General features: G+C 44.1%; 3 protein-coding genes across 3 annotated transcripts in view; 2 read left to right on the top strand and 1 right to left on the bottom strand.

Annotated features, from left to right (window-relative positions):
• The window catches only part of LOC128710098 (transcription factor collier), a 45689-nt gene extending 43704 nt beyond the window's left edge, over positions 1-1985 (bottom strand). The window contains exon 1 of the mRNA XM_053805137.1: positions 1744-1985. Coding sequence (XP_053661112.1) covers positions 1744-1865 — 122 coding nt within the window. The 5' untranslated portion in view covers positions 1866-1985. The remainder of the gene's footprint in view (positions 1-1743) is intronic.
• Positions 1864-20079, top strand: LOC128718820 (uncharacterized). The gene is made up of 9 exons (XM_053812435.1): positions 1864-2062; positions 16082-16810; positions 16871-17070; positions 17135-17219; positions 17295-17465; positions 18612-19373; positions 19439-19638; positions 19731-19815; positions 19886-20079. Exons 1-9 carry the CDS (start codon positions 1864-1866, stop codon positions 20077-20079), a joined length of 2625 nt encoding a protein of 874 aa, XP_053668410.1.
• A 3459-nt stretch (positions 20080-23538) lies between these two features.
• Positions 23539-25007, top strand: LOC128709099 (pickpocket protein 28-like). Its single transcript, XM_053804082.1, has 2 exons — positions 23539-24053; positions 24113-25007. The coding sequence occupies exons 1-2, from the start codon at positions 23539-23541 to the stop codon at positions 25005-25007; spliced, it is 1410 nt and encodes a 469-aa protein (XP_053660057.1).
• Positions 25008-26487: the final 1480 nt, after the last annotated feature.

The following is a 26487-nucleotide window of genomic DNA, read 5'->3' as shown; positions in this document are numbered from 1 at the left end:
TCGCTGGGAGGCAGGGATTAGTAGACGATGTTATCAATTTGTTATGGGGGGTTTAATTAGGTTCTAATTATTTCACTCATCGAGGTATTTATGTTGACTGGGTGGGTGACGAATGGGATGGTTTGTTGGAGTGCTATGTATTGTGGTAAAAATAATAATTAAGCCAATTGATTATATGGTTACACAAACTCACTTAAGCGAGTAAATTTGATGAAAATCGTTATATTGTTTCAAAGTATTAATAAGTAATTACAATAATTTTTAACCCATTTCAATCAAAATTATCGTACAATTATCCTACAAATGTGACCTTGCTCCATTTTTAACCTTCAATAACATATTAAAAAATGTTACTGAGAGTTATATAATACGAAAAACAACAATAAAACGGATCAGAAAAAGCACTGCACGTAGCCACAACAAATCGCTCCTTATGTATCAATGAATTCCTCATTTATCTACTTCAACATCTTATCCGTTAATCAAGGATGAAGTACAACGTTTTCAGTGTACCTAATTTTAAAAAGACAAATAAACGAAAAGATAAAGCATCTTTCTCAATACCTGAAGGTTGAAAAAACAAATCACTACATCCCGACGGAAATGTTGTTCATCAAAAAAAAGTCTTATTGTAAAGAGATCCAACCGGTACCAACTAAACGTAAGAACATACCATACGAACAAAAGAAAACTGCAACTAAGAAAAAAACAAAGCTGTCAAACAATCACTTTAACAGTTGGTACAAAAAATCACATCATCAAACTACGCGCAACAGCTCCACACGGCAAAACGGAACCGCAAAGCACAAAATGCGAACAGATCAAACGATTCATCCGGTAGAATAACCACCACGGTGGATGGTCGTTTCAATTTTGACCATTTCTGCTCCACCATTCCATTCTTTCAACGGGATCGCTTTCGTTCTTGAAGCCGAACAGCGTCGTTGTTGCACGAGATGGTGTTAGAACAAACAGTCGTATTAGTCACTTAACACTCCCCCGTGAACGTGGTGCCGCTAAAGCGAGGACACCCTCGGGGTATCCTTTCCCCGTTCGAAACATCTGGCCCATTGCCCTGGGGCTGAATCCCAACCATCACCAACACAACGAACGAAACGGCACGGAATCGGTAAGGAATCGAACAAACTCCCCACTGTCTGTCGGTGTGTTGGTGTGTTGCCTACCTTTCAGGCGCATTTCGCACATCGCATCCTTCGACTTCAACCGCTAGAATCGAGGTGTGTGGAAGAGAACGGGGAGTGGGATTTTTTTTTGTTCTGTTGCGTTTTTGAAGTTCTCACTCCATCATTAAAGTGAGAGCACATAATCGGAGGTATCTAGCCAAAGTTTTGCCCACAGATAACATCAACGAGGCGTCATCGATGATGCTCCACGTTCGCGTTCCACGGGTAGCCCAGCATTGAGGCGCACATTTAGCACATAAATTATGTGGAAAATCGCGATCATAAATTCACGGCAGCATCGGTGCAACCCGTAAATCGGGCGCCACGTTTTTATCAACCCAGCGTGATCTTAATTGTCCCGGTGGAGTAAAAAGCCGCGAACTGAAAATTGTCATCGATGGTTGTCCGGCCCAAAGAGGGGTATGATTTATGGACCGCGCAAAATTTACTCAATCGCGGTCGCATTGTCTCTTTAGCGGTGGTTCACTTTGCGTGGAGTTGTATCATAATTGCCATACACTTAAAAAACGGAAACCAACGAGCATAAAATGGTATTTACTTTGCCTGATCGACGGCCGGCTGCATCCAGGCCCGGGCTCCAAGCGGTTCCTCCTTCAGCGAAGTCATGGGACCGCGCGGTTGGTTCATGTCCGCCCCGGTAGGTGGAAGGCCGAACATCATGCCACCGGCACCGCGCGGTACCGAGGACGGATACAGCTTCCGGCCCCATTCTAGTTCGAGCGTGGGCCAGGGCGAGGCCGAGCTAAAGCCCGGCACGGTCTCGTCCGAACGCAGCTTTAAACCGTTATCGTACACCGTGGACCACAATTTTTCTCCGTTTGGTGGGCTCGAATCCGGCTGCCGGATTCGACCAAGAGGTTTGCTGGATTCGTTTGACTTGTTCCAAAACTACCCGCACGACACTGGCAATTATCACTATTCACCACAATCGAGGTACTCGTACCTAAGAAACACTTTAAACCGCACTGATTCACAAATATTTCGCACAATCACTCGGTCACAGCAGGATGCAAGATGCGTTACTCACACGCCGACACAACTTGCCCCGTGGCAGAATCCGTTCAATTAGTTATCGATATCATTAACACAATGTGCCTGCCGAGAGGCAGTAGAGTGTAGTAGCCAGGATCCGCGAGAGTGCACTCTGGAGATTTCGACACCGTCCCTGATGGATAGGACCGGGAAAGTCCCCAAGACTCGAACCATGCGTAGCTTCAGCAGCCCATGTGGGACAGACGAAAAACCACCACACGCAGCACAGCACCACCGACGTGGTGAAGGATTCGGTTAGAACTAGCCGCCCAGCTGCAACAAACGCAGCACCAAGTATCGAGCACACGCAACGGAAAGTAGCGCCGTGGCACACTTGATCCCTCCAGAGATTGTAAGCGTTCGTCCCGTGTGACTGCAAAACCCCAACTGAAAAATTTCCGCACGGACCAAAGTTACGATCGTAACCGTTTTGTCCAGCCCAGGGCAGGTCGCTCCTGTGCGGCATGTGCGCGCGCCCTGCTGTTGATGCTGTTCGTAGCTGAGCCAGCGAGACTGCGAGTGAGAGCGAGCGAGAACGTGCCAGCAGCTGCGGTACATTATTGCATCCAGCCAATCTCATCCCAACAGCCTTTGCTGGCTGCTCGTGTCCGCGCTATGTGATGCTGTTTTCTCGCTTTAACACGGTCATCCCCGAGCGACCGTTAAGCGGCCTCGACAGGTCCCAGCAGTACGAAAAGGATATCTCCGGAGTGAAATCTCATCGGTCCCAGCAGACTCCGCCCCAGTCCCAGGGCTGTTTCACACAGCACGTGCGTGTGTGATGCGTTCCTGCTCTGTCTACCGGCAGCGTTACTTGGGGAAATGAAAGCTTTCTTTCGGTTGTTCCGAGAATTCGATGTGGAAAACGGGCATTACAAAGGGGAAACCCCGTTGTACAATGCAGTAACTCATGAGTGGTTTGAGCAATGAAAATAAGGCCTTTTTCCACGTACAATAAGGAAAGGTTTAATGAAGGATTTAAGTAAATCAAGATGCTAATGTACGTTCTCTAAATATAGTTTATTAAAAAGGTTAAAAAAATCGGTCATAATGTAGGATATTTCTGACATCAACCTTTTAGCACAATTTTTTTAACTTCACTTATTATGTTACTTATGTTATGTTACAAAACATTTAAGTAACTTTTTGGAGTGGCTTTTAAGTAAACTTTGTTATCCAAGAATAAAATTTCACATGTATAAGGAACAACAACATTCGAAAATAATGGTAAGAAAGCAGAACGTTAATGATGCTCTATGCAAGGCATTCTTCGATCTTATTTCAAAGGATCATGCTGTCAGTAGGAAGGAATCTCATGAGTGACCCTACTCAACACACAGTATTTCCCCTACTTTTACACGCTTTCCAGCTCGTGTTTTTAGAACTTCGCATGAAAAGCGTTTACATTTCCCCTAGCAACTCAACCAAACTGCTGTCAGCAAACAGAGCAGGAGCGCAAGAAGCGCGAGCGTGCCGTACGAAGCAGCCCTGGGACCGGGGCGGAGTCTGCTGGGACTGACGAGCGATTTCACACAGGAGATATCCTTGTTTTTGCCCATTTTCCACGGCACACACTGGGATGAGATTGGCTAAAGCCAATGCATGGTTGAGCGATCTCTTTCTGTCTTCGATTGTTACACGCTTTCATATCTTTAGTACATGCGCAGTTCGAAATGGAATTAAGCAGGGGAAAAAAAGCAAATATCATGACAAGTGGAAGAACATACTTGTTGCGCTTCTATTTTTCTTCGCCTCATGCTCGTCTTGTCCCAAAGAAGGCGTGTTTCGCGGGTCTTGACGCGAATGTTTTGTTTGTTTGTTTTGTGCTTGCTGTTCCAACTCTTTTGTGGAGGATTCCCGTACTCCACCCTTGCGCGGTTGCGTGGTTTCATTTGTTTAATGCATAACTACAACGAAAAGAGGCTGCAAAAAACGGCAAACCGTTTCTTCCGGTCCTGGGTCTCTGTTTGGCTTTGTTCACTACTGGATGCTGCGGGTTTCTTTTGCCTTTTTTGTAGTGTGCCGTTCATTTTCACTAATGAAGAAATGATTGGATTGCATCGGTGCAAGGTGCTCCCCGGGTTTCGCTTCAATACGCAGGGAGTCTTGTCTGAGTCGTGTTTCTTGAAACATGCGTTGTTACCTTCCCTTTTGTTCTGTTTGCCACCATACGAAACTCATTGCTCGCTACTACTGCAGCACTAGGACCAGTCATCGGACGCATCCAGCGTACCAAACCCACGATCACGATGGTGTACGTAGTGGCTCCATAATGAGCGTACGTGCTCGGAAATACATAACTTGCCAGCTACCGTTGGATTTGTTTTCTTTTCTGTCTGTTCTGTTACTTTTTTCCCAGCCCTGTGTTCGTGCTCGCCCGTTATGGTGCAAAAATGTCAAGAATCTCGCAAATGGATGTTATTTTTATCGTTACCGTTCCCTTCGTATGCTTGTAGGGAAAAAAGGAAAAACGAGTGAGAGTGTTTGAAAAAAAGGGGTTAAACACGTGAAGAAATATTGGAATTTAACACCCAACGCCAAGTGGTCCGCAAAAAGTATGAGACAAGTGTAAAGATCGTTTGTGAAACATGGAATGTGAAATAAATGAGGCAGGGACATAATTTTCCTCGAAAACACACAACCCAACACTGAGATTATGTGTAAAAAGTATAGGAAAAGTGATGCCTTTCTTATCACACAAATTCCCCTTGATACGGACGTGGAAAAACGGGTTGTAATGTGCAACAAATGATACCGATATCTTTCTGTCCGATCCGAGATCACCAAAAAAACCTCCCCCGTAACTATTAGATAAACGAGATGGTCATTCAAAATTCGTCACACCGTTACCTCCACCGCTAGATGGCCTACATGTGATAAACACAATCCATCTGGTCTCCACCACACAAGCTCAAAGGGTTTTCGCAACCAAATAAAAAAACGCTGTTGGAAAACCCTTTTGCAACTTTCCCAGAGAAGAGCAAAAAAAAGCACCTCCGGGTGCCAAAAACCGAAAAGGGGTTCAGCTTCAGCTTTGTTTTATTTTTGCCACTCACACACACTTTTGGACGCACCACACACTGACTGGGTCAAATCCCGAATCCGTGGAATGAGGTGTGACGCACCCATGCCGGATTGGTCGTAAATATCCCGTGGTGACACATGCCATGCATATTCTGTACCGTGTTCCGTTTTGGTCCGCGAGAGCTCCCAGGCGATGGGAAAGCAAAACAAATACCTTGCACCATACCCACGCACATATGAACCAGTGAGCAAATGGCATACCGATGATTATCACCACCACCCCGATGGCCGATGGCCAAAAACTGCCGCCCATGGTGGAAAGGATGGCACACCCTCGTCTCTGTGGGAACGCTCACCCCCGGACACCACCGTCCCGGTCGGTTGTTCTAGTCCCGAAAAAAGTGTCGGAAAGCGAGACCAAAAACAGGATCTTCATCCTAACACCTAGCGAATGAGACGAGAGAGAAAAAAAATATGGATGGGTGAGTCTACACACATACGCGTTGCCCAAACTCGAAAGGGGTTGATTAATCCCATTAGATAGTGCGCTGACCGCAAAAAAGCGGTCCACCCCGCTGGGGACTCATAAATTCATCAATTTCTAAATTGACCGAAAACCCGGGCAGCTTCTTGGATCAGGACATCCTGCAGACCTGAGGACGCTACTGGAGCCGAATGAACGTTTTTCCGCTTTCGACCGAAAAGCTGCAGCCAATGTGTGCGTGCGGGTGCGATTGGAAGCAAATGCGTATGTGCCGCAATGACTTCTGACCGGAAGCAACCGGCAACACATGGATTCAATCAGCCACAGCGGAGCGTAGCCAAATTCGTACCGATTGAACGAGCTGCCGAGCTTAAAGCGTCATAATTGTTGGGTGAACCCTTTCGAATAATACTTTACCCATGCAGAACAGTGAGAGTTTTGGGCCTTTAAATTCTCACCGGAATTGCAAGGGTGCTAGAAGATGGCATCAGAAGTCTCAGAGGAACTATTAGAGTGATATTTGTAGTTCAAACTCGATTTTTTCGTCGTAATCTCGTACTAATCTTGATTGTTTTGCCTTACTAAACATCATACGAATAAGTTTTTGTTGGTTTTCTTATGATTCTGGAAGGTTTTAATTTCGGCTATGATCTAAATAAACAGGAAAAGATGTCGAAAACTATTTAAGGAATTCATTTAAAAATATCTGGAGAAAGAAAATTGAAATTAATGACTCTATTGTGCACTATAGTAAATTCACAATATTATTTAATTGAAAAGAAGTATTATTAACATACATTTTTCAACGTCATACAAACTCATAGCAGCAACGACTATTGCTATGCAGTGAACAGAGACCGAAAAATAAATAAAACATCCCGAAATAACTTATCTACAGCGATGTGTCATTAATCATACTTTCTGCACACATGTCATGGGTTTAGCACGTCACCATTACCACCCAGCTTCCAGTGAGCTATATCCTGTTTTTTTCGATTAAACGAAAAGTTACTGCACAACAACAAAACACCCGATAACAAGGATTTGGGAAGGTGTCATGCGAACGGTGGCCGAAAGGATGTGAACAAGCGTATCAACAACAACATTCCGTTCCTTTTCTGCAACGATAGTAGTACCGATCGTGCCGCGAAATGAATGTTTGGTAAATATTCCATTCAGGTGGCTTGGCCAAGGTCCCGGGAGCTTTTCCGTATGAAAGCCACAAAAAATACGTGAACGTGCAGCGAACGAATCGAATTCCACGAAAGGCGGTCTAATATGTGAGAATGCCAGATAGACAAGGAAGAATAGCAATGTGAAAATGTTGAAAAAAGCCGTAGATTAAAGGACCTGCAAGTCTATACATTGCAATAACAACAAGAAAACAACCACACCGACATTACATATATTGACATTCAAGTAGGTCTGCTCTGTACTGTGGCGGATGACTTGGCGGATTTTTTCAACCCGAACCGAGTTTCTCCAAAGACAGGCCTTCGAGGAGTCTGGAGAGACAAAAAAAACAGGGCGGTCTACGGATACAATCCGACACAACAAGCGTCATGAAACTAAACATACATAAATACAAATTATTAGAATCGTACACAGAAGCGACCGGTTTTCGTAACCTAAGGTGTGAAAGAAACGTGGGGCGTAAAGGTCGATAAGGTCTCCAAGGAAATGGTCGGCACAAACCATGCCCACCACCAGGTGGTAAATCCCATTCGACTCTTGTACCTTTTTTCATGCTCTCGTCCAATAGTCTTCGCTCGACAGAGAAAAGGATTAAGCAAAGCCGGCTTGCGGGACAAAACGCGATGGGCTGGAGATCCTCGGCCAACGGGAACTTTGTTGGGAAGATCAATTTCTAAAGTCAACACACACGCACCTTTCCCGGTACTGTTTGGACGGATAAAAGCACGGCTGAAGCTGGTAAATTCGATGCTTAAGAACTTTCCGATCGTTTTGATGGGATGAGCCGTAACTAAAGTGGTTATTTATGGTGTGCAGAGGTAGCTTTAATGCGGCATGGCTACCGGATTGGATAATGGGAGAAAGATGTAATGGCTGACCAATGGAGATAAAGGATAGGAGTTTTACAACAATAGCTTTGCAATGAATTATTACATGTAATGTTTTGTTACTGAATAAGCAAATTCATTCTTAAAAATGTTATTGCTTGTAAGAAATTAGACTCACAAAAAACGTAATAAATGGGTAAGTACACAGTATGGACTCCTTGAAGCATTCTTCTACATTGTAAAAATCGAGTGCCTCAAATGTTCTGTTTGAGAGGAGCTAAAACATCACGTCCTGCTTTGATCATCCACTGTCGGGATTCTTTAGCACTATCAAAATCGCCAATGTTGTGCGCCCTCTATGGAGAAATACTCGAAGCCAACTGTAGATCTTAACCTCAGTAGCCATCTTGTAGTGAGTAAAAATGTTTGTAAATTTGTTGTAAGAATTAAAAAAAATCGTTAAACTAAGATAACAAGCGTGCCTGTTTCCCCTTGTGTTAGACCAAGCGTAAAACCATTACTTTAAATCGTGTGATCGAGAATTTTCAATAACATTAATTTAATTTCATTTCGGCATTTAATTTCTTTAAACACTATTATACATTGTTCCACACTAAAGAATGGTGATTGTTTATCGATGCAGACCCGTTTGTTTGCCAACACACAATCGTGCGTTCGTGGACCTAAGCAAGAATGGACCGAACCGTCATTGTCAACGCGCTTTAAAGCAATAAAATAATTCAAACCCCGCTCCAACAAACTACGGACGCTGCGTCCTGCATCATTAGTACTGGTATTTATATACCTGTCAGTAATTCATCTTCCCTTTGGCAACCGCATCCCGTACAACCGGACACGCATAAAACGCAGCGACCAACAAAACAACGCGCTTACAAATTACCCCGAACACCAGCTGCCCGGTGTACCAATTGCCATTAATTAAAATAAATTGTAATTCACCCGTTTTACATTTGGCCGGCATGGCTTCAGTTCAATAAATTTCAAAAAGCTCGCGTGGAAAATAATTTATTTTTCCCCCCACCACCGTACACTCCCCACCCATACAGTCTCCCCCCCATAAATGCACAACCCCAGAGTGTGCACATACAGCTCGCCCAAAATTGCAACCGAATGCATTCGGTTGAGCGGTGACAATTGGAATGAATTGAAATAATAATTAATAATTTTACGAACATAAATAAAACAAATTTAATGACGTGGGGATTTTTGTTTTCCACTTTTCCGGGTAACCGGGTCTCTCGCACGGCATTGCCCACAAATTCCCTCTACGCACGGGAAAAACCCAACATTTTGGGAATCGCTCGTCTTCTCCCGATGTGCATAATTTGCTCGCCCAAAATGTATGTTATGCTCGAACGAGAAGCAGCAGAAGGAAAATTAAACCGAAGCACACGCACAAACAATTGACCAATGTGTGCGTGTGTGTACTCTAACAGATCCGGTGCATTACTGTTTATTAATTTTCCAATTGTTTGCTGGTTTGTTTTATCTACCGAGGTCACATATTTCCACGGTGACTCGCGGTGACTCTTTTGGGTTCATTCTATTGCAATTGTTTTTCAGACCATTCTTCGTACGTGTTTTTTATTCCTTTCCTCCTTTCAGCACGGAATTGTATGGAAATTCGAGCAAAAGAATGGAGAAAATCCGGCGGTGTGCACAAAATAAACCAATTCGATTTCACACATCCGGCGTGTGGGTCTGTCGGTGAGTGGCCATGTGAGTCAATGCTCCCGTGGGGGAAAGGGAAAATTTACTGTCACCCTCGAGTGGCACGGGGGATGGTGGAAGCGTTACGTAGTGTTTTTTTTTTTTTGGGACAAGTGATTAATTTTAAACTGGACACACCATCCTTCCTTATGCTTATTTGCCATTTTGGGGCGAATGGGAAACATCCGGTTCCGGTTTATGGTAAATTTATTCATTCGAATTGACCGATTCGACATAAGCACCGGTAATATGGTAATCGTTATAGGTCGTATTTAAATTAAACATGAACAGTACATCTTTTTATACAATGTTACCGAGTGTGTTGTTTTTTTTTTTTCATTTACTCTGTCCTTATTTTTTCAGGATAAGGTGTTATCCCACTCAAACATGAAGATATAAACCCTTATAACCATGTGTGATAATTGTTTGCACATTTAAATAAAGTTTGAAGAAATTGCACATGGTGAGAGATTAAATGCATGCGCTCGATGGACAATAAGGGCGATTCGTTCGATGTACGGTGAATAAAATTAGAGCATTTCTTTAATCTGTTATTTCCCAAGGGTATCGTAAAGTGTATTACCTTCCCGATGGTTCTATCTGTGTTAGAATTTCGTTTGGGGTTAGTTTCATTCTAGTGGAGGTGCATATTCGATTCTTCTGGTGAAAGATAGCCATACTGGACAAGTTCAAACGAAGTAAAGATAATGGAGATATTGACTTGGAAGGTTCTTAAATTCAGGTTTTCTGATAGATTTAAAAAAACTTTCTATTAACGTTACACGCTACATATGTTATATGTCTCGAAAGTTAATCAAGTTATAATTGTTTTTGTAATGTTAGATCATGGAGAAGTTAGCCACGCAACAGCTCCACTTTTCCCATCCTTTTCTTTATGGTCACATACGATAGCATAGCAAGGGTAAAACTTTAAAGAATTGTCTACATGGAGGCGAGACAGGCCCAAAAATAATAGAGCGCTGGCGACGATAGCCCTCGATATACAGAGGTTTAGAGGACGGATGCAACATCGCAAAGCGGTTATAGCACCTCATAAGTTAGTAAAAATTGTGCTTTTTATGGGAACAAATGCAACAATCTACAATTATTTCACCTTGGTACATTCCAGTTAAGCGATCAGTCCATTTCGCTATGATTTACAGCTTATAATTTACATGATTTTGCTAATACTCCTCCTATTTAAATAAATGTAATTCCTTCACAGCTCCATCTCCTGAAACTCTTATCTACTAACGAATTTATTGGTTTTCTTATCACTTCACTCGTTTCCCTTCGCATAATGATTATGGAGTGCAAATCTGAAATATTGACGAGCATCATTACCCGGAACCGCAAAACAACAGCGATTTTTGTTTGCCATCATCCCTCCACGGAAGGAAATGCCAAAACCAGCACGCAAATCCATGACTTCCAATAAAACGATTACGCAAATCATCCGCGAACGAGCCTAGCACGGTGAGGGCACACAGCAAATTAATGGGACCCATATGGATTTGCAAAATACAAACCAGGAAACATGTGCATTGGAATTACTATGCAGACATAAAGCGCGCACAACTTCCAAATCACGCCCTGCAGCGGGATCGTGTGTTTGGCGAAATTTCTGCCAACGTACACGCACCACGAATAAGATGTTTTCATAAGCATGCTGCCTCATGGCATTAAATTTCATAAAGCTATTGTTTATCAATTCACCCACGTTTCTTGTGTGCCACTTTTTGTTTTCGCACCCTCCACAACTTTCTTTTTCCATTCCGGCAATGAATAACGGCACTGCATGCTTCCAGTCGGGGTGATCTTACCAGAAAAAAAAGAAAGTCCTTGAGGGGTTTCTATCCCTGTTCACGGTGGAGAGTGTCAGTGGAAGCTCGTAGCAGAGAAAAAAAATTAAAACACTCCGCCGAGGGATAACAAATTTATTATACGGCTCTTTAAACAATTTTGACTTCGTAAAAGTTGGCGCATTTCCTCCCTCACCACTGCTCGCCAAGACCAAAGACCACGACGCAGCAAATGTCCTGGCGAATGTCGTTCCCAAGTTGACAATCTCGTTATATTTTTATGTACCGTAGCAATCGCGAGACGATGGCAAAGTGAGAAACAAGGAAAAAAGAAACCCACTCACACACAAAAGAGGAAGAACGTTTGCGTTTGCTTCAATGTAACAAATTTTTAATATCTCTGTAACTAACTTCCTCGGTGGCAAAGGAAACCTGCAGGCCTCGGGAAAATGCAAGCAGCATATTGGCAAACATGGAAATGACACACCATTTGCTGGACAGTTTCGAATGGTTTTAGCCGTTAAAATGAATTCTTTAACACAAAATTCCGCGTCGGAGAGGAAAATAGCGCTCAATCAACCAAACAACCAATTGACACTTCATTGCCTGGGACTTGCGTTGTTTACCGAACGGCGACGTAAAACCGGGGTCGTTTGTATTAAATTTTCACACTATTTTATGTAAAACGTCCGTTTGAGGGTGAATATTTACTTATAGCTACAACGAGTTCATTTGTGCAATTTATTATGATTGTTTAAGAAGTACATTCAATAAAAATGGCTTATGATAAATACCCAACGTCTAGAATAAATAATAAGCTTCATTTTTATTATTCAATTCACAAATGAAACTCAAGTGTTGATAAAACAATACCAACAACCAGTTACAAACAATGAAAATGCTAATAAAAATCAGGAGGAGGAAAACTCGCCCGCTTTTCATCACAACTACCGCTATCATTTGCACTCGGGAACATCCTCCAAACCAGCGGGACGTAGACTTCTCTCTTACAATTAGCTTAAGTTCGAAACGAACCCAGCAAAGGGGAAACCGATCACATTTCATCGGATAATGCGGACTTATTGCGCAAACCAACCTGCCGGATTCGATTCATCGATCCATCAATCGAATCACGGGAATTGCAGTGGCTCTTCGGTATTAATTATCACTTCCATCAATAAAACACAAAAAACGCATTTCCGTCTGTCTGTGAGGCAGAAGGCCGGATGAAAAACCGAAGGTAAATGGTACTCTGTGCTGTGTCGCATCATCTTGGTTGATTTGATGATGATTTAAAATCATCACAGCCCTATCGAACGTTCTCCCTCGTTTACCGATCAATTCGTTTATTTGTCATTCATATTCAAATGCTTATGAGGGGAAAACAGTGTGAAGTAGCAAAGTGGATAAGGAACGTAAGCAGAGCAAGAAATGGAATGCAAAACCCATCAGGACCCATTTTTTGGAATATTTTTCCTTTTCCTCTTTACCTCCACGGTGTACTGTGCTTCCTGGTCACGGCACCAGCCGTCTGTCGATGAGCCTTGCATGCTTCCGTCCCACCGATCCGGTTGATTTGTATTTTGTTTGGTAAAAAAGGGATTACGATGAGCGTATGGGATGAGAGGAAGAGAGAGAAGAGAGAAAAAAACAAATCCGGTTGGTAATTTGCTAACGACACTGCGACTTTGGGGTGAGTTTAAGAAGGGTTCTCCACTTCTTCCATTTTGACAGCTAACCTCACTTTTCTTCAACGCCAGTTGGAATATATTCAAATTGCAAAGTGTCTTAGTATTTACGGCTTCACGAGTCTTCGCCACAGGTGCATATTCACGTGGTCGATGTGTTTTCCTCTGGACGGATTAAGGCCCATGTATGTTTCCCACACCCCGGGGGAGTTCCCCATCTTCTCGGGACTCTGTCCGAGTGTCGTGTGGTTCACAAACCGATCAACAAACAATAAAACACCCATCACTCGGAAGCACCGAAAGCGTCACATTCGTGTATCGTACGATTGTTTCGAGCCAGTGGAGGGGTTGCCACTTTTTGGAAGATGAAAAATTAACATGACCAACCCCGAAACCCCGTCCGAGTCATGCGGCTGAATTCAGAAAGACCCTCGACATCGACAACAGGAGAAAAATATATTTATTCCCATCACAATAGTTACGTGATTGCAATAAAATCCTTTATCATTCCGAGGACCGCACCAGGACCGGTGTGTGGTCCGAGGAGAATGATTGCATCGTGCCGAAGTTGGGTGTCTCGGCCTCAACACCTCTGGCCGTTACTTAACTTCTTGTAATTTTTGGGAACCCGATTGCTAGTGCCGAGAATTCTTGCGGGGCACAACACTCGCACCGCTTGTTCCCGAAATTCCCCCGAGAGGATTGGTCTGGCAAAACCATGCTCATAGCAATCGGGAAAAATGATTTCCTGAATGAGACCATTCGGACACAGTGCCTTCCTTTCGGGACACTTCTCCCTTTTGTATGTTATGGCGGTGACCAACACTTTTTTTTGTTGCCTTCACCAGAAACAAGAAATGATACATTGAAAGAAAATCATTTGACACTTTTTCGAGGGCTTGTGTAAGTTTTGAAATATTAGTTTGCCAAAAAGTTTTCACTTCAAGTAGGCAAGTAATGGAATATGATTTATGGATCGTGAGAGATATGATCGTGAAAAAATCGTTTATATAGTTACACGGTGGTTTTAGCATCACTAAGGCATAAAGTTTTCGAGCGGTTATTTGATAAATATTTGAAATATCCGACAAAGTATTTAATTCGAGTAACAATAGCCTAAAGTGCTTTAAAAATCAACGAAATATTTTTAATAGCTATTTTAAATTAACTCAATTAATAAAAAATCTGACAGCGATGAAGAAAAATAAAACCTCATTTCTAATTATTTAAAAGGTATTCACAAAATTAGCTTTACTACCAATTTTCGGTTTAGTTCAAAGGTTGTGGCATTTCCGCGATTTGATTACCGTACCCGGTGGTTACCGTGCTCCGGTTTAACTTTCTGCTACAACCATGCATCCATCAATACCGGCACCGGTTAATGGGCCATTAAATTGAGCCCGCTCAATAAACAAACGCTCACGGGCCTAAATTTATGGCCTTCCTAACGCCCATATCTTTCCGAATCGCGTACAGCACAGTAACAGCTTCACTCATCCTGACAAGCGCATACCATGCCATTCTTATGCTAATTCGTAATGGGTCGCGATCAGTGGAATGTGCGCGTTCTTGCCCGCGTAAAACCGGCACCAAACACACCGAATGGCAAACCTTTGGCCACATGCACGCGTACCGTTGCAAAACGGTTGGTGTTGTTTTACAGCGAGAAAATCACTTGATAACACAAGCGCTTAGCATTAAACAAGGGCGCACTGCTGCCACGAATGTGTGCCACCGGTACACTCCAACCTTCAGGGACGGTACTCCCAAAACTCATTGCTCAGGCGAGGTTTCCTTGTTTGGTTGCGTTTAAGGCCGCATTTTACATCCATCTTACCTGCTGGAACAGACTTCTTTCGTATGTAAATTGGATGTAACACATCTTTTTTAGCAGGGTTTATTTATTTATTAGCTCGCGGAAAAGATTGCTTCCCTGCCATCCGAAAGCTCTGAGACTTAAAAAGGGTGCCACCGTTCATGGAGCTAGAATTTATTGCTCCCGTGCAGCAGTTGCTGGGAGTCGAACAAGCGCAGCCATGGAGCACATCCTTTGGCCTTTCACATTCGATATTCATCAGATTAATAATCTTGCGCAGATAATTTTTTCTTTCGACCCTCCAACAAACGAAGGGGGAAAGTTAATGCAAAGCGGTTCAGGTTTAGCCAGCATGTGTAGATTGCGTAAATGCTGGAGGGAAAGCAAAGGAACGACGTACAAAGGGCACTTGAAATGCGGCCTAACTGAATGAGCGACATGGGATTTTTTCCCTCCGCCGTATGTATCGGGCAGCATCCGCTGCCTTAATTCTTATCATTTTCAGAGCACGAAGCGCTCCACAAAAGCATTCAGATTACCGCTTCTTTGTGATCACAAAAAATACACATTTCGTGTGGTAGAGAAGATAGCAGCGTAGCAGTTACACATGTGAAACATGTACTACAAAGCATGATTTCTTTTACCATGGGATAAAAGCAGTGCACGGGATCTTGTGAGACACGGATAGCTTCTCCGACTTGCCACACCGCATGGATGCCGGCAATGCAGCCGGGAAGAGGACGAAAATTTACAGATCCATTTTCCAAATGGATTCACCGATAAGATACAGTGGTTCGCTTGGGAAGCAAAAAAATCCGCTAAAACACACGCACGACATGGGACCATGGGTTCAGAAGTCAAGCACTTTGGCGGTAACAATGTTTGTATGTAATTGTGAAGCTCTTATCGGTTTAGCAGTTTCTTAAATGGGTACAGTTTTAAAAGAGCATGATGTTTCAGCAGGATGAAGTTGCGTCAGAATGAGGCTACTTCGATGTCATAATTTTGTCTCCGATAACCTACACCTCGGAACGAACTCACACACCATTCATAATAAGTGTGCATCTTATCGTTTTCAAGTTGACTTGTCGATAGTTTAGCTCAATTGTTCGCCTTTCACAATCTCGCTGTACAATGGAGGTGGTTATTTTTGAATGTATCTAGTGATAAGCGACTACCAACGACCTACCTCAAAATCGGTTACACGCCGACTCAGCTGATCAGTCGTCTTCATGGCATCAGTCAGTGTGGTTGGACTTTTGGTCTGCCTTTTGGCAGTTCTACCGTCAGGTTTGGTTCGGGCCGAACGGACACGCTACGACAACTATCGCGTGTATAAGCTGTCGATCGAGCGGGCAGAGCAGTTGGAGCTGCTGCAACTCATCGAACAGTTCCCGGATGGCTATGCCTTCCTTAGCGATCCCGTTCATCTGAACACCACCGTTAAGTTGGTGGTTCCTCCGCACAAGATAGCAGAGTTCCAAGAGCTCGTCGTCAATAAGTATTCCTTTAAGAGTGAACTAGCCTTCGAGAATCTACAGGCCGTCATCGACAGGCAGCTGCGTGGTCGTCGGGAAACGTTCGGTTGGACTGCTTACCATCCGCTCGAGGACATTTACGTATGGTTAGATACTTTGATTCAGGAGTACCCGAACGTAGTGAGCCCGATCGTCGTAGGACAGACCTACGAAGGTCGTGAGATTCGTGGCGTAAAGGTGTCGTACAAGCAGGGAAATCCTGCCGTCTTTACTGAGGGTACCATTCACGCACGGGAATGGATCAGTGCAGCCACTGTAACATGGATGCTGAATGCGCTGCTCACATCACAAGATGCAGCCGTGCGTAACATTGCCGAGAACTACGACTGGTACGTGGTACCAGTCGCCAATCCGGACGGATATGTCTATACCCACACAACCACGCGCCTGTGGAGAAAAACACGCTCTGCTCAAAATGTGCTGTGCTTTGGAGTGGACCCTAACCGCAATTGGGATTACATGTTTAACCGTACGATTGTGTTTCTTACTGGAGGTCGGTTTCGAGCAATAACGTCGAGTTTCTTTACAGAGGGTGGTACTTCAACGATTCCCTGCTCGGACACCTTCTCTGGACCAGCGCCGTTTTCGGAGATTGAGACCCGCACTCTATCGGAGTACATTCGCACAATTCCAAACTTATCTACCTATCTGGATTTCCACTCCTCCGGCCAGTTGCTGATGGTACCGTACGGACACACACGGGAACCGCTAGATAACTACTACGAGCTGGTAAGTGTCTTATCGGTACTAATGAAGGGTATTAAGTGAATCGTCATTGCACGTTATCAAACAGATGGAAATTGGAACAAAGGCCGCCGTAAAACTGCAGGAGCGACACGGTAGCGTCTATCAGGTTGGAAACATAGCCGAGATTATTTGTGAGTAGTCCGAATCGTGGGTCTTGCAATACCTTTATAGAGTTGACGACTTAATGAACTTTTTTGCTACGTTAGACATTGCGTCCGGTAGCAGTTTGGACTGGGTTAAAGGAACTCTCCAAACTCCACTCACGTTTGCCTATGAACTGCGCGATACCGGTGAGTATGGATTCTTGCTGCCTCCCGAGCAGATCATCCCGACGGCAGAGGAAACTCTCGACTCGATCATCGTGATCTTGGAGGAAGGCAAGGCGTTGGGCTACCATTGAACTGTTTTGTAAACTGATTGATTGAATAAAGTTTTAATTATTTTGCTGAACTTCCGTCTCCATCTACACTAGTGCTAATCATTTTCCAAACTACCCATCTCTTTCTATGCAAGAGATAGGAGCTTGCATTTTTTTTACGATTTCCATGATTAATGAACCCCTCGTGGAAGGCACGAAAAAAGGACACTAGCATTTGGATCGCTTTCAGAAGTCAACATATGTGAGGAAAGAACCCACTCCGGGTGGTCCGAAACAGTGAAATAGAGAAACAGAGAAAAAAAATCTCATCAACAAGCGAACAAACCCGTACCAGCCCAAAACGTTGAGGGGTTAATTGAGACAGAGGCTTCTGTGAGCTTCGTGAGGGTTCTCGTTTACAGCACATGCCCAACCACGGGAGCAAACACTACCGATGGTTTGATTTGCTGAGGGTTTTCGGTGACTGATTGTCCTACTAGGGGCGTATAGTTTCGAGCATCGCTGCCTGTTTGTTGCAGTAGAGGAACACACACAAAAAAGATATTCTGAAACCGGATCTAAGCTAATGCGCGGATAAAAAAAACCCTGATTACTGTAAGGATAATTGTGTACATTTTGATAATTTATAGCAACAATTATGCATAATTCGGACACCACCGATAAGCCCGAAGGTATTCCATGGTTTTCATGTAGAGTAAAAACAAACTATTGAAAATTTTGAAGGGATTTAAAACATTTTGCTTATTGCTGAAAATAAAATATTTTTGTACTGTGTATTTAATAACTTCAGAAAATGAATAGAATTTGCTTATAAGTAACATTTCACTCGTAGTTGCTGACGGTTTTACTTTTTTGTATACTTCTATCAAATTGATACAGATTCAAGCTTTGTATGAAGGAAGTAAAAACACTAATCCTTATCTGTTTAGTACCCATAAAAGTAAACCAATTGGGGTGGTTAATCAGATTATTGGTGATATCTTCCAAACGCCCAATTTCTTCTGCGTCAAACGATAAGCGCTAATTATGGATGGCTAATATTATGGATTTTCCATGCCATAGATAATTCTCACAGCAAATACTATAAAGCTTCCATCGCAAGCTAAACGGTGCTTAGTGTTCGCTGGACGGTATCTTCTTATAGCAATGAAGTTCCTTTTAGTGTGTATTGCGTTCGCGCTGTTCGGTGCCACAGTGGCCGAAAAGGCCCGGTATGACAACTACCGCGTGTACCGGGTGCGTATCCAGACCGAGCGCCAGTTAGAATTGCTGCAAGCCATCGAACAGTACCCCGACGGATACCGGTTCTGGAGCGATCCGGTAAAGGTTGGAACCGAGGTGCTGCTGGTAGTGCCTCCGCACCAGCGTGGACACTTCTCGGACATTCGGGCACGGTTTGGGCTGCGAGCAGTGCTGCATATTGCCAATCTGCAACAGCAGATTGATCTGGAATCACGTCCATCGTTGCGCAAGGAAGCGTTCGGGTGGACGGCGTACTACCGCTTAGATGCGATCTACGCTTGGTTGGATAGTTTGGCCGTGGCCTACCCGGGTGTCGTGACGTCACTCAACATTGGTAACAGCTTCGAGGGACGGCCAATCAAGGGTGTGAAGGTGTCGTACAAGGCGGGTAATAAGGCCGTCTTTATGGAGGGATTAATCCACGCACGCGAGTGGGTGAGTGGGGCTACGGTGACCTGGATATTGAACGAGTTGCTGACCTCCAGTGATCCCAAAGTGCGCAACATTGCGGAAAACTATGACTGGTACTTCTTCCCGGTGACGAATCCCGATGGTTACGAGTACACGCATACGAACGATCGTCAGTGGCGTAAAACCCGGTCAGAGCCGAGCGTCTTATGCCGTGGAGCGGATCCCAACAGGAATTTTGGATACAACTTCATGCGTAAGTGGAGACTTCACCAACTCACCTGCAATTTATTAACCCCGGATTTTTTTCCCCCCGGATAGAGGGCGGTGCCTCCAATGTCCCTTGCTCCGATACGTTTGCCGGTCCGGTTGCCTTCTCGGAGGTGGAAACCCGCCAATTGTCTGATTTCATCTCAACGCTGGACAACTTAAGTACCTACCTCGCGTTCCACTCTTACTCTCAGCTGCTACTGGTGCCCTACGGTCACACTACCGCCCGGCTGGACAATTACGATGAAACGGTACATTGCTCTACCCTAATCGGTGGGACCTCCGATAAGGTTCTCCATGTACTAAGCGTCAGATGTAATGCCTTGTTTATTGTCATCCACAGATTGCCATCGGAACGAAGGCGATCAACAAACTGCGGGAGCGTTACGGCACAACTTACAACATCGGCAACATTGCTGAAGCGATCTGTGAGTGTGATTGGTGACGCTTATCTCTCTGGAGGAATGTTTTAATACTTTACCCAATCTTATGTTACAGATGTCGCTTCCGGAGGTAGTATCGATTGGGTAAAGGGTGTCCATAAGACTCCTCTGGTGTACGCGTACGAGCTCCGTGATCTCGGCCGTTATGGATTCGTTCTGCCACCAGATCAGATCATCCCAACCGCGGAGGAAACGCTCGATTCGATCATTGTGATCCTGGAGGAAGGTGCAAACTATGGTTATCACTAGCATAGGAGGTGAAAAATATACTACAGCACAATTCACTACGGCAAACATTACATATCTTTACTTTAAACCCTCGCAATGTCATTGTCCATGAATTGGAGTTTTGCAGTAAGATTTTAATTATGTTCTACCAAATTCTTTTGGTTTCTTTCCATGGAGTTAATTTTTCCTCAATGTCAGCAATACCACAGTGCTGCAATTGCCGCGCCCCATACACGGTTGGGGCTCGAAAGTAGGTGAAAGCTTTTTACTGGCCGATTGTATGCGCATGCGCACTCACTTCCTAAGCTCGGTTAAGGGGAGCATTTGCGTTGTCCATCCACCTTCAGCCCGGGTGGAAAACTGGGGGGTCCCATCCACCCAGTGCTATGTGACGAAAAGTCTTATGTACTGCAGCTCAGGGCAATCTCCGCCCTGTTGCATATTTTATGTGTTTTTTGGAGCTACGGTGTCTGCTTTGCTGAAGTAAGCGCCAAACGGCAACTCCTAGCGGGTACGATCGATCGTCGATGGGCAGTCTTAAACATGTGACAAGCTTCTTTATTTGTGAGATTTTTACTTTGCAGCGGTTTTGGTGAAAAGATGGTGATTTTTTTCCAGTGCTCTCTTTGGTACAAAAATACATAGAAATAAGAAGTAAACGAACGTAGCTACACCGTCTATTTTATGTGTGAGCTTTATTGCACACGCCCATTCATGCACTATGTGTGTTTCTTTAGCCCCTTTGTATAACTTATGTATTTCGTTGAGTGGTTTGAGAAATTGCACTAGGACTTTTTACAGAGTAAAGAATAAAAGGTGTATTGAATATTTTAAGGAATAGAAATTAGGAACAAAACTGCTTGGAAGTGACTTTTATAGCAAGTTTTTTAAGTAATTCTATAATTTGAAGTAACTTTCATTGCTTTTTAAGTATTTTTCGTGGATAAATTATATACATTATGATATACCATCAGTTTGGTCTTCAACAGTTTCAATCCAAACCAATATTTACCATCGTAACTATAATGGAAAGTTCCGGCGCTCGGTTTGGATACGCACCCGGTACACACGATAGGAAAATGAAATGAATTGAAGCTTTAATCAATACCGCTTAACACCAGAGCATGTTCATCGATTTTTGTGCGGATCCAAACCTTAAAGCACTATCATAATCCCCCATTTCCACACAGCAATAGTTGGCATATTCATATTCTGGTGACACGTTCGATAATCTCCCATTGGTGATGTCGGGCGACCTTTACAATCCGTCCCGGATTCTTCCAAATTCCTCAACTTTCAACTCCAACACAGCATCCAGTCCAGTCAGTGTTAAATGGCTACCTTTGAAATCTGAATCTTTTCACTGCCAATCGATTCTTCCTGTCGGCACAAACCATCTCGAGGCTAAGTATGGTTGTATATATGCAAACCAAATGGTTGTTTGTGCGTGGTTAATAATTTAAATGGATGGTTTCATCATTAATATAAATGATGCGAGTGAGAATTATAACACGGGTGCTGCCGGGTGTTCAGAAGACAACATCTTTACACACGGCCAGAGGGCACCGGGGTGGATGATGTAGGTAACGTGACAAAAGCCTCCTTTAAAGGTACGAAAATCACAACAGCTCTCAAGCTAACCCTTCTACTTCCCTGATGGTGTAAAGCAGGGTGATGAATGGGCACAAACTCCTTGCTGCCGATGTTACACGGTAACCTTTCCGTACCACGCAAAAACCCTTCCGCAATGATGAGATGAGATCGTGCAAATGAAGCGTTCCATATACGATATGCGACTCATTTTAATTATGGCTGTTGGAGGCCGCAAAAGGGAAAAGAGGGAAGCGATGGGAAACTCTAAGCAAGCACCCGCGGAAGAAGAGCAACTTCCATACGCGCCATTCCTGCATGGCGTATCCACCAAGAAGTCCAACCATTCTCGGTGCGGTGGTGCGTTAAACAAATTGCAAAGAAATTTCCCACCGGATTAACCGTCGCTTCCCCCAAATGAGTTCGTTTGCCACAGGCCGAGGGTGATGGCGGCACGGCTGGATCATGGCAAATGAAATGGCTGCCGCTTAGTTCGACACTCTGCGGTCGGTACTGTCGAGCATGCCGCATCCCACACCGCAAACCATCGGGTAAAGAAATTAAATCCTCGCACGACTTATGACGCAAAGCTCCGACCGTTTCATTACCGAGGTACCGAGAGACGAGAGAGAAAAAAAAGAACAATCCCAATTTCGAGCGCTCCGAAAACGGAAAAATAGCACGAAAGGAATCCAAAACGTTGGAGGATAGGCATTTGTATCCGAAATTGCATTTTCGTCTAATGGCACGGGGTCAAAAATGAAGCTGGCAGCTCTTATGCGGTTGATGTGTATCGTGAAAACGATTTCAAACCTCATCAGGAGGACTGGTAAATCTTTCTTGCGAATAGCCCCAGAGCTGAGTCCGTCGTGGTGCCACAGCGATGGAAAATGATTCCGGTAGTGTGAGTAATCAACTTCATCAACAACCTCATCATCTTCTCATCTGCCCGGAAAAATCGTATTACTGGGAGCAGTAGGCTATGGAACGATGACAAGTAGCATTGCCCATGGGTTAGGTCGTGCTCGCATGTTAAAGTTGAAATATTTTTATTCGCAATGAAATGAACAGTTTTCCAGGGAATATTTTTGGGACCTGTTTGTTAGTTTTGGTACTTAATACACAACACCTACTTAATATTTTAAAGTTGTTACCCAAATTTTAAGAACCCACATTGTTGGTTGGTTGGCAGATTCTTGGTCACTTCTTGCACTACCTCAGTCACACGTACACGAGGTTACGAGCGAATGATTGGAAACCAATTGGGGTGGAAATTGGTAATCAGCTCGATGTCAGCATTGATTAATGGATCGATGATCGAATTATTAATGATTCAGTGACCCGAGACACTTCTGCAGGTTTGATTTTCGGTCGTGAACCCATTTGATGAATGCGTTGCGGTGTGTGGAATGAAATCTCGTAGAATGTTGTGCACATTGATCATTAGTTTTGGTTCGTTTGTGTACACCGGCCTTAAGTAAAATTAAAGAAGAATCCATTTATATTCATATTGTAATGAATAGTAAAAACATTTTTATGCAAATTTTCTACCACATTGCGCCCATTTCCAGCAAGCCTTGACTATGCTTAAGGTAGTTTTATGTGTCTAATTAGCATAGACACTCCTGTAGTAGCTCTAGCAGCGCACCGAAACGGTATTAACTAGATAACGATCACACACCATCGGCAGGGTGCGCTCTGATGACGCGATGTACATACTTCTATGCCTAGACCCACCGAGCTATTTTGACAGGTAGTGCGCAGAAATGGAATTCATCCATCATCGTGTCACCGGTCACAGTTGGCAGTTGGTCATAGTGCCACGGAGCTTACATAGTACACCTCTGAACAAGGATCGCTTTCAAACAAGATTTTTTTGTAACTTTCTTCATGGAAACGGTGGACAAGATTATACTGCAACAAACGAGCCCCAATTCCAAAGATATTGCTAGTCGAACCACCCACCAAACGGAGCATGACGATGGAATTCTTAAGGACTATCTACGTAACAGCTCGTTTCCGATTGTGCGGTACTTGTTGGGATCGAATTTGCGTGTTACGCTGAAAGTGTTCTGGCTCGTTGTGGTGGTGTGTTTGACGGGACTTTTCGGCTTCACCGTGGTGGTCAACTACGAACGACTTAAAGATCCTTCCAACGTGTACCTTACGGAGGCGGAAAAGGCACTACCCATGTGGAGTGTACCATTCCCTGCGGTTACTCTGTGTCCCCGGAAGGGTAGATGCGTCAGTGAGCAGTTGCAATTGGAACAGTTTTGTGTGATGGTTTGTTGGCAGGATGTGTGCACAAACGAGTGCGACAGGTTGATGGACGCTGTGCGTACGGAGCGAGGCGTTTGCTACACGTTCAACGCAGTTGCTGGAGAGCAAATTTTCAAGACAAATAAGTATAAAACACTAATTGCTAGTCGCAGAGCGATATACTCATGTAAATACTGTTTTTCAGCTTGGTCAACGTGAAGGAACTCTCGAATGCATCCAGACCGACCGAAAACTGGGACTTTCTTCGCGGATTACAAATCATCACTAGTGTGCTGGTGAAACAGTATCCCCGGGCGGCCCAGGACATGTCCGGTCGCTATCGATTAAAGATCACCGTCTCCAACGAACAAAATGAAACACTTTCCGACTGTTCGAACCCATCGTTAGAAGCTTTCGTTCACTCACCGATCGATTTCCCGTTCAAGCTAATAAACCCTACGGCAATTCCATTCAGCGCCGTAGTACAACTTCGTGTCTTTCCAAAACTTGTGCGATCACAGCGCTATCTAAGATACTTTACCTCGTCTACTTCGGGCTGTATATCGCAGGTGCAAAATCCACTCAAACTGTTTTCCATCTACACGCAAAGCAACTGTGAGATGGAGTGCCACACAGAATACTTCCTCACTAAAAGAGGATGTGTACTCGATCATATGCCCCGAAGTCACGTAATGAATCTCTGCAACAGTACCACCAACTATCGGCCATACGATGTGCTGGATAAGATCGTTTCCGGTCAGCTGCGGGAACAAAATATCCCCAGGTCACAGTTCTTCCGGCGGTTGTGTAATTGTTTGCCCGCGTGTGTTGACTTTCGGTACAGAGCGGAACCTAGTTCGTATACGGTTGCTGTGGAACCGTGGTCGATGGAGTCGAACAGTACGGAAAGTTTGAACTCACAGTTGGTGGTGGAATTGGCCGAAGATCATTTCTATCCTCTTGTTCGCAGCGTTCGGTACAGTGTGCTAGACTTTGTGGGCGATTTCGGTGGACTAATAGCGTTGTTTTTAGGTAGTTCGATTGTATCGCTAGTAGAAGTGTTCTTTTTTTGTTTCCTCAAACCAGCAGTTGTGAGATAGACGAATGGCGCTGCAAGGGAATCCTTTTAGAGTTTTATCATCTTTGTACTTGCGGGACATTGTTGTTCCAATAAAACAACACGCGAAGTTTACTAAGTGGTATTTGAATGTTTGACCGCCTGAAAGTATGCAATCGCTACATTTCGATACATTTCGTTTGAAAGCATTATTAGCATACCGCTAGGCGTATAGAGCTGGGACGCAGTCTATCAATAACTTAGGTCGCTTCTTTTAGTTTTAAAATAAGATGTCAGATGTCTCGCGTTACTTTACATTCAAGATGTTTGTGTAAAATCAAGCAAACATTATTAAAAAATGAGCAATAAAGGGACATTTGTGGTAAAACATTTCTTTCGAACTTCTGTTCCATTAATACACAAATCCAGCACTCTAACCTTCTTCTAACCTAGATAACCATCTCCCCTCTTTCCGTTTGCTGCATTAAACCAGAACCACTTTCACGTCATTACGTGCACTTTAACCTAGAGAATGAATACCATATGAGCACATAAAATCCAACCGCTTCCAAAAAACCGCATTTCACCTACACGCGGCGCAATGGGACAGTTTTTATTCGGCCATCAAAACTCGTTATCAGCCTAATGGATGGCGCGTCCCATATCAATAAACCCTTTCACCTCGCCCAGCTAGCCGAAGAAACCACCCCGGGTCATGTGTACGGCACGATACGCGCTAGCTATTGCTAGCCGAAAAATGTCCCTTCCCAAAACTCCGAAAGCACCCGTGTAAATTCGAAAACGATGGCGAAACACTACACGACACTTCCACCCAAAATCGGACACCAACACTCCCACCTCGTTAGGTGCCCCTTTTTAAAAAGGGCAATCATGACATACCATATGGAGTGTAGTTGCAGGGACCTGCTGGCCGTATGTTGGCTGGTTAAACCCTTTAACATTAAATTTATTTTAAAATAAAACCCACCATCCGTTCGCTCGCTCCGGAATGACCTTTTTACCCGTGGTCCGGCTTTTTCGCACGGCAGCGTCCTTGCGTACATCTTCAAAGGGCAGAACGCCCTTTAAACCAGTGTTGTGGCGTTGCTCGTGCACCAGTCGTCTCATTTTCGTGGGCACATAAAAGTAATAAGGATAATAAATAATTTTATAACCTTTTCTCGCTCTCCCGGTCACCCTTTTTCCTGCTGGGTCTTTTGCAATGGATTCTTTGGTGGGGGTTTGGAGTTTCGGAGTAATTTTTCGGCCGACTAGTCGAAACCCAAAATTGTCTTACTGTCGCCGACCGTAGAGTCGAGTGCCACAGTCCATAAATCTCAATTTAGTGATTCGCCAGTAGGTTTATGTGGACTGCAGGATTATGGATTTGCTAACTGGGGCTGGTTCGTTTTTGGGGCGATCTGTTTATCGGTACCAGTACGATGTGCACGTTTTACCGGGTTTGGAAGAAGGGAATCAAAGGAGGCAGCCCCTTCTTCGAGAACCCACGTGCCTTAGCTGCC

Source organism: Anopheles marshallii, chromosome 2 (assembly GCF_943734725.1).
Source record: "Anopheles marshallii chromosome 2, idAnoMarsDA_429_01, whole genome shotgun sequence".
In the NCBI taxonomy this organism is placed as follows: Eukaryota; Metazoa; Arthropoda; class Insecta; order Diptera; family Culicidae; genus Anopheles; species Anopheles marshallii.
The sequence above is the reverse complement of the archived record's forward strand: the minus strand, read 5'-3'. Positions and strand labels throughout refer to the sequence as shown.

Excerpts from the sequence above, each read along its gene's own strand:
- LOC128709099 (XM_053804082.1), top strand. The coding sequence starts at position 23,539 with ATGGAAACGGTGGACAAGATTATACTGCAACAAACGAGCCCCAATTCC. Across the intron at positions 24,054-24,112 it reads CAAATTTTCAAGACAAATAA|CTTGGTCAACGTGAAGGAAC; the intron begins GTATAAAACACT and ends ACTGTTTTTCAG.
- LOC128718820 (XM_053812435.1), top strand. The coding sequence starts at position 1,864 with ATGCCACCGGCACCGCGCGGTACCGAGGACGGATACAGCTTCCGGCCC. Across the intron at positions 19,639-19,730 it reads TGGACAATTACGATGAAACG|ATTGCCATCGGAACGAAGGC; the intron begins GTACATTGCTCT and ends TGTCATCCACAG. Across the intron at positions 19,816-19,885 it reads CAACATTGCTGAAGCGATCT|ATGTCGCTTCCGGAGGTAGT; the intron begins GTGAGTGTGATT and ends CTTATGTTACAG.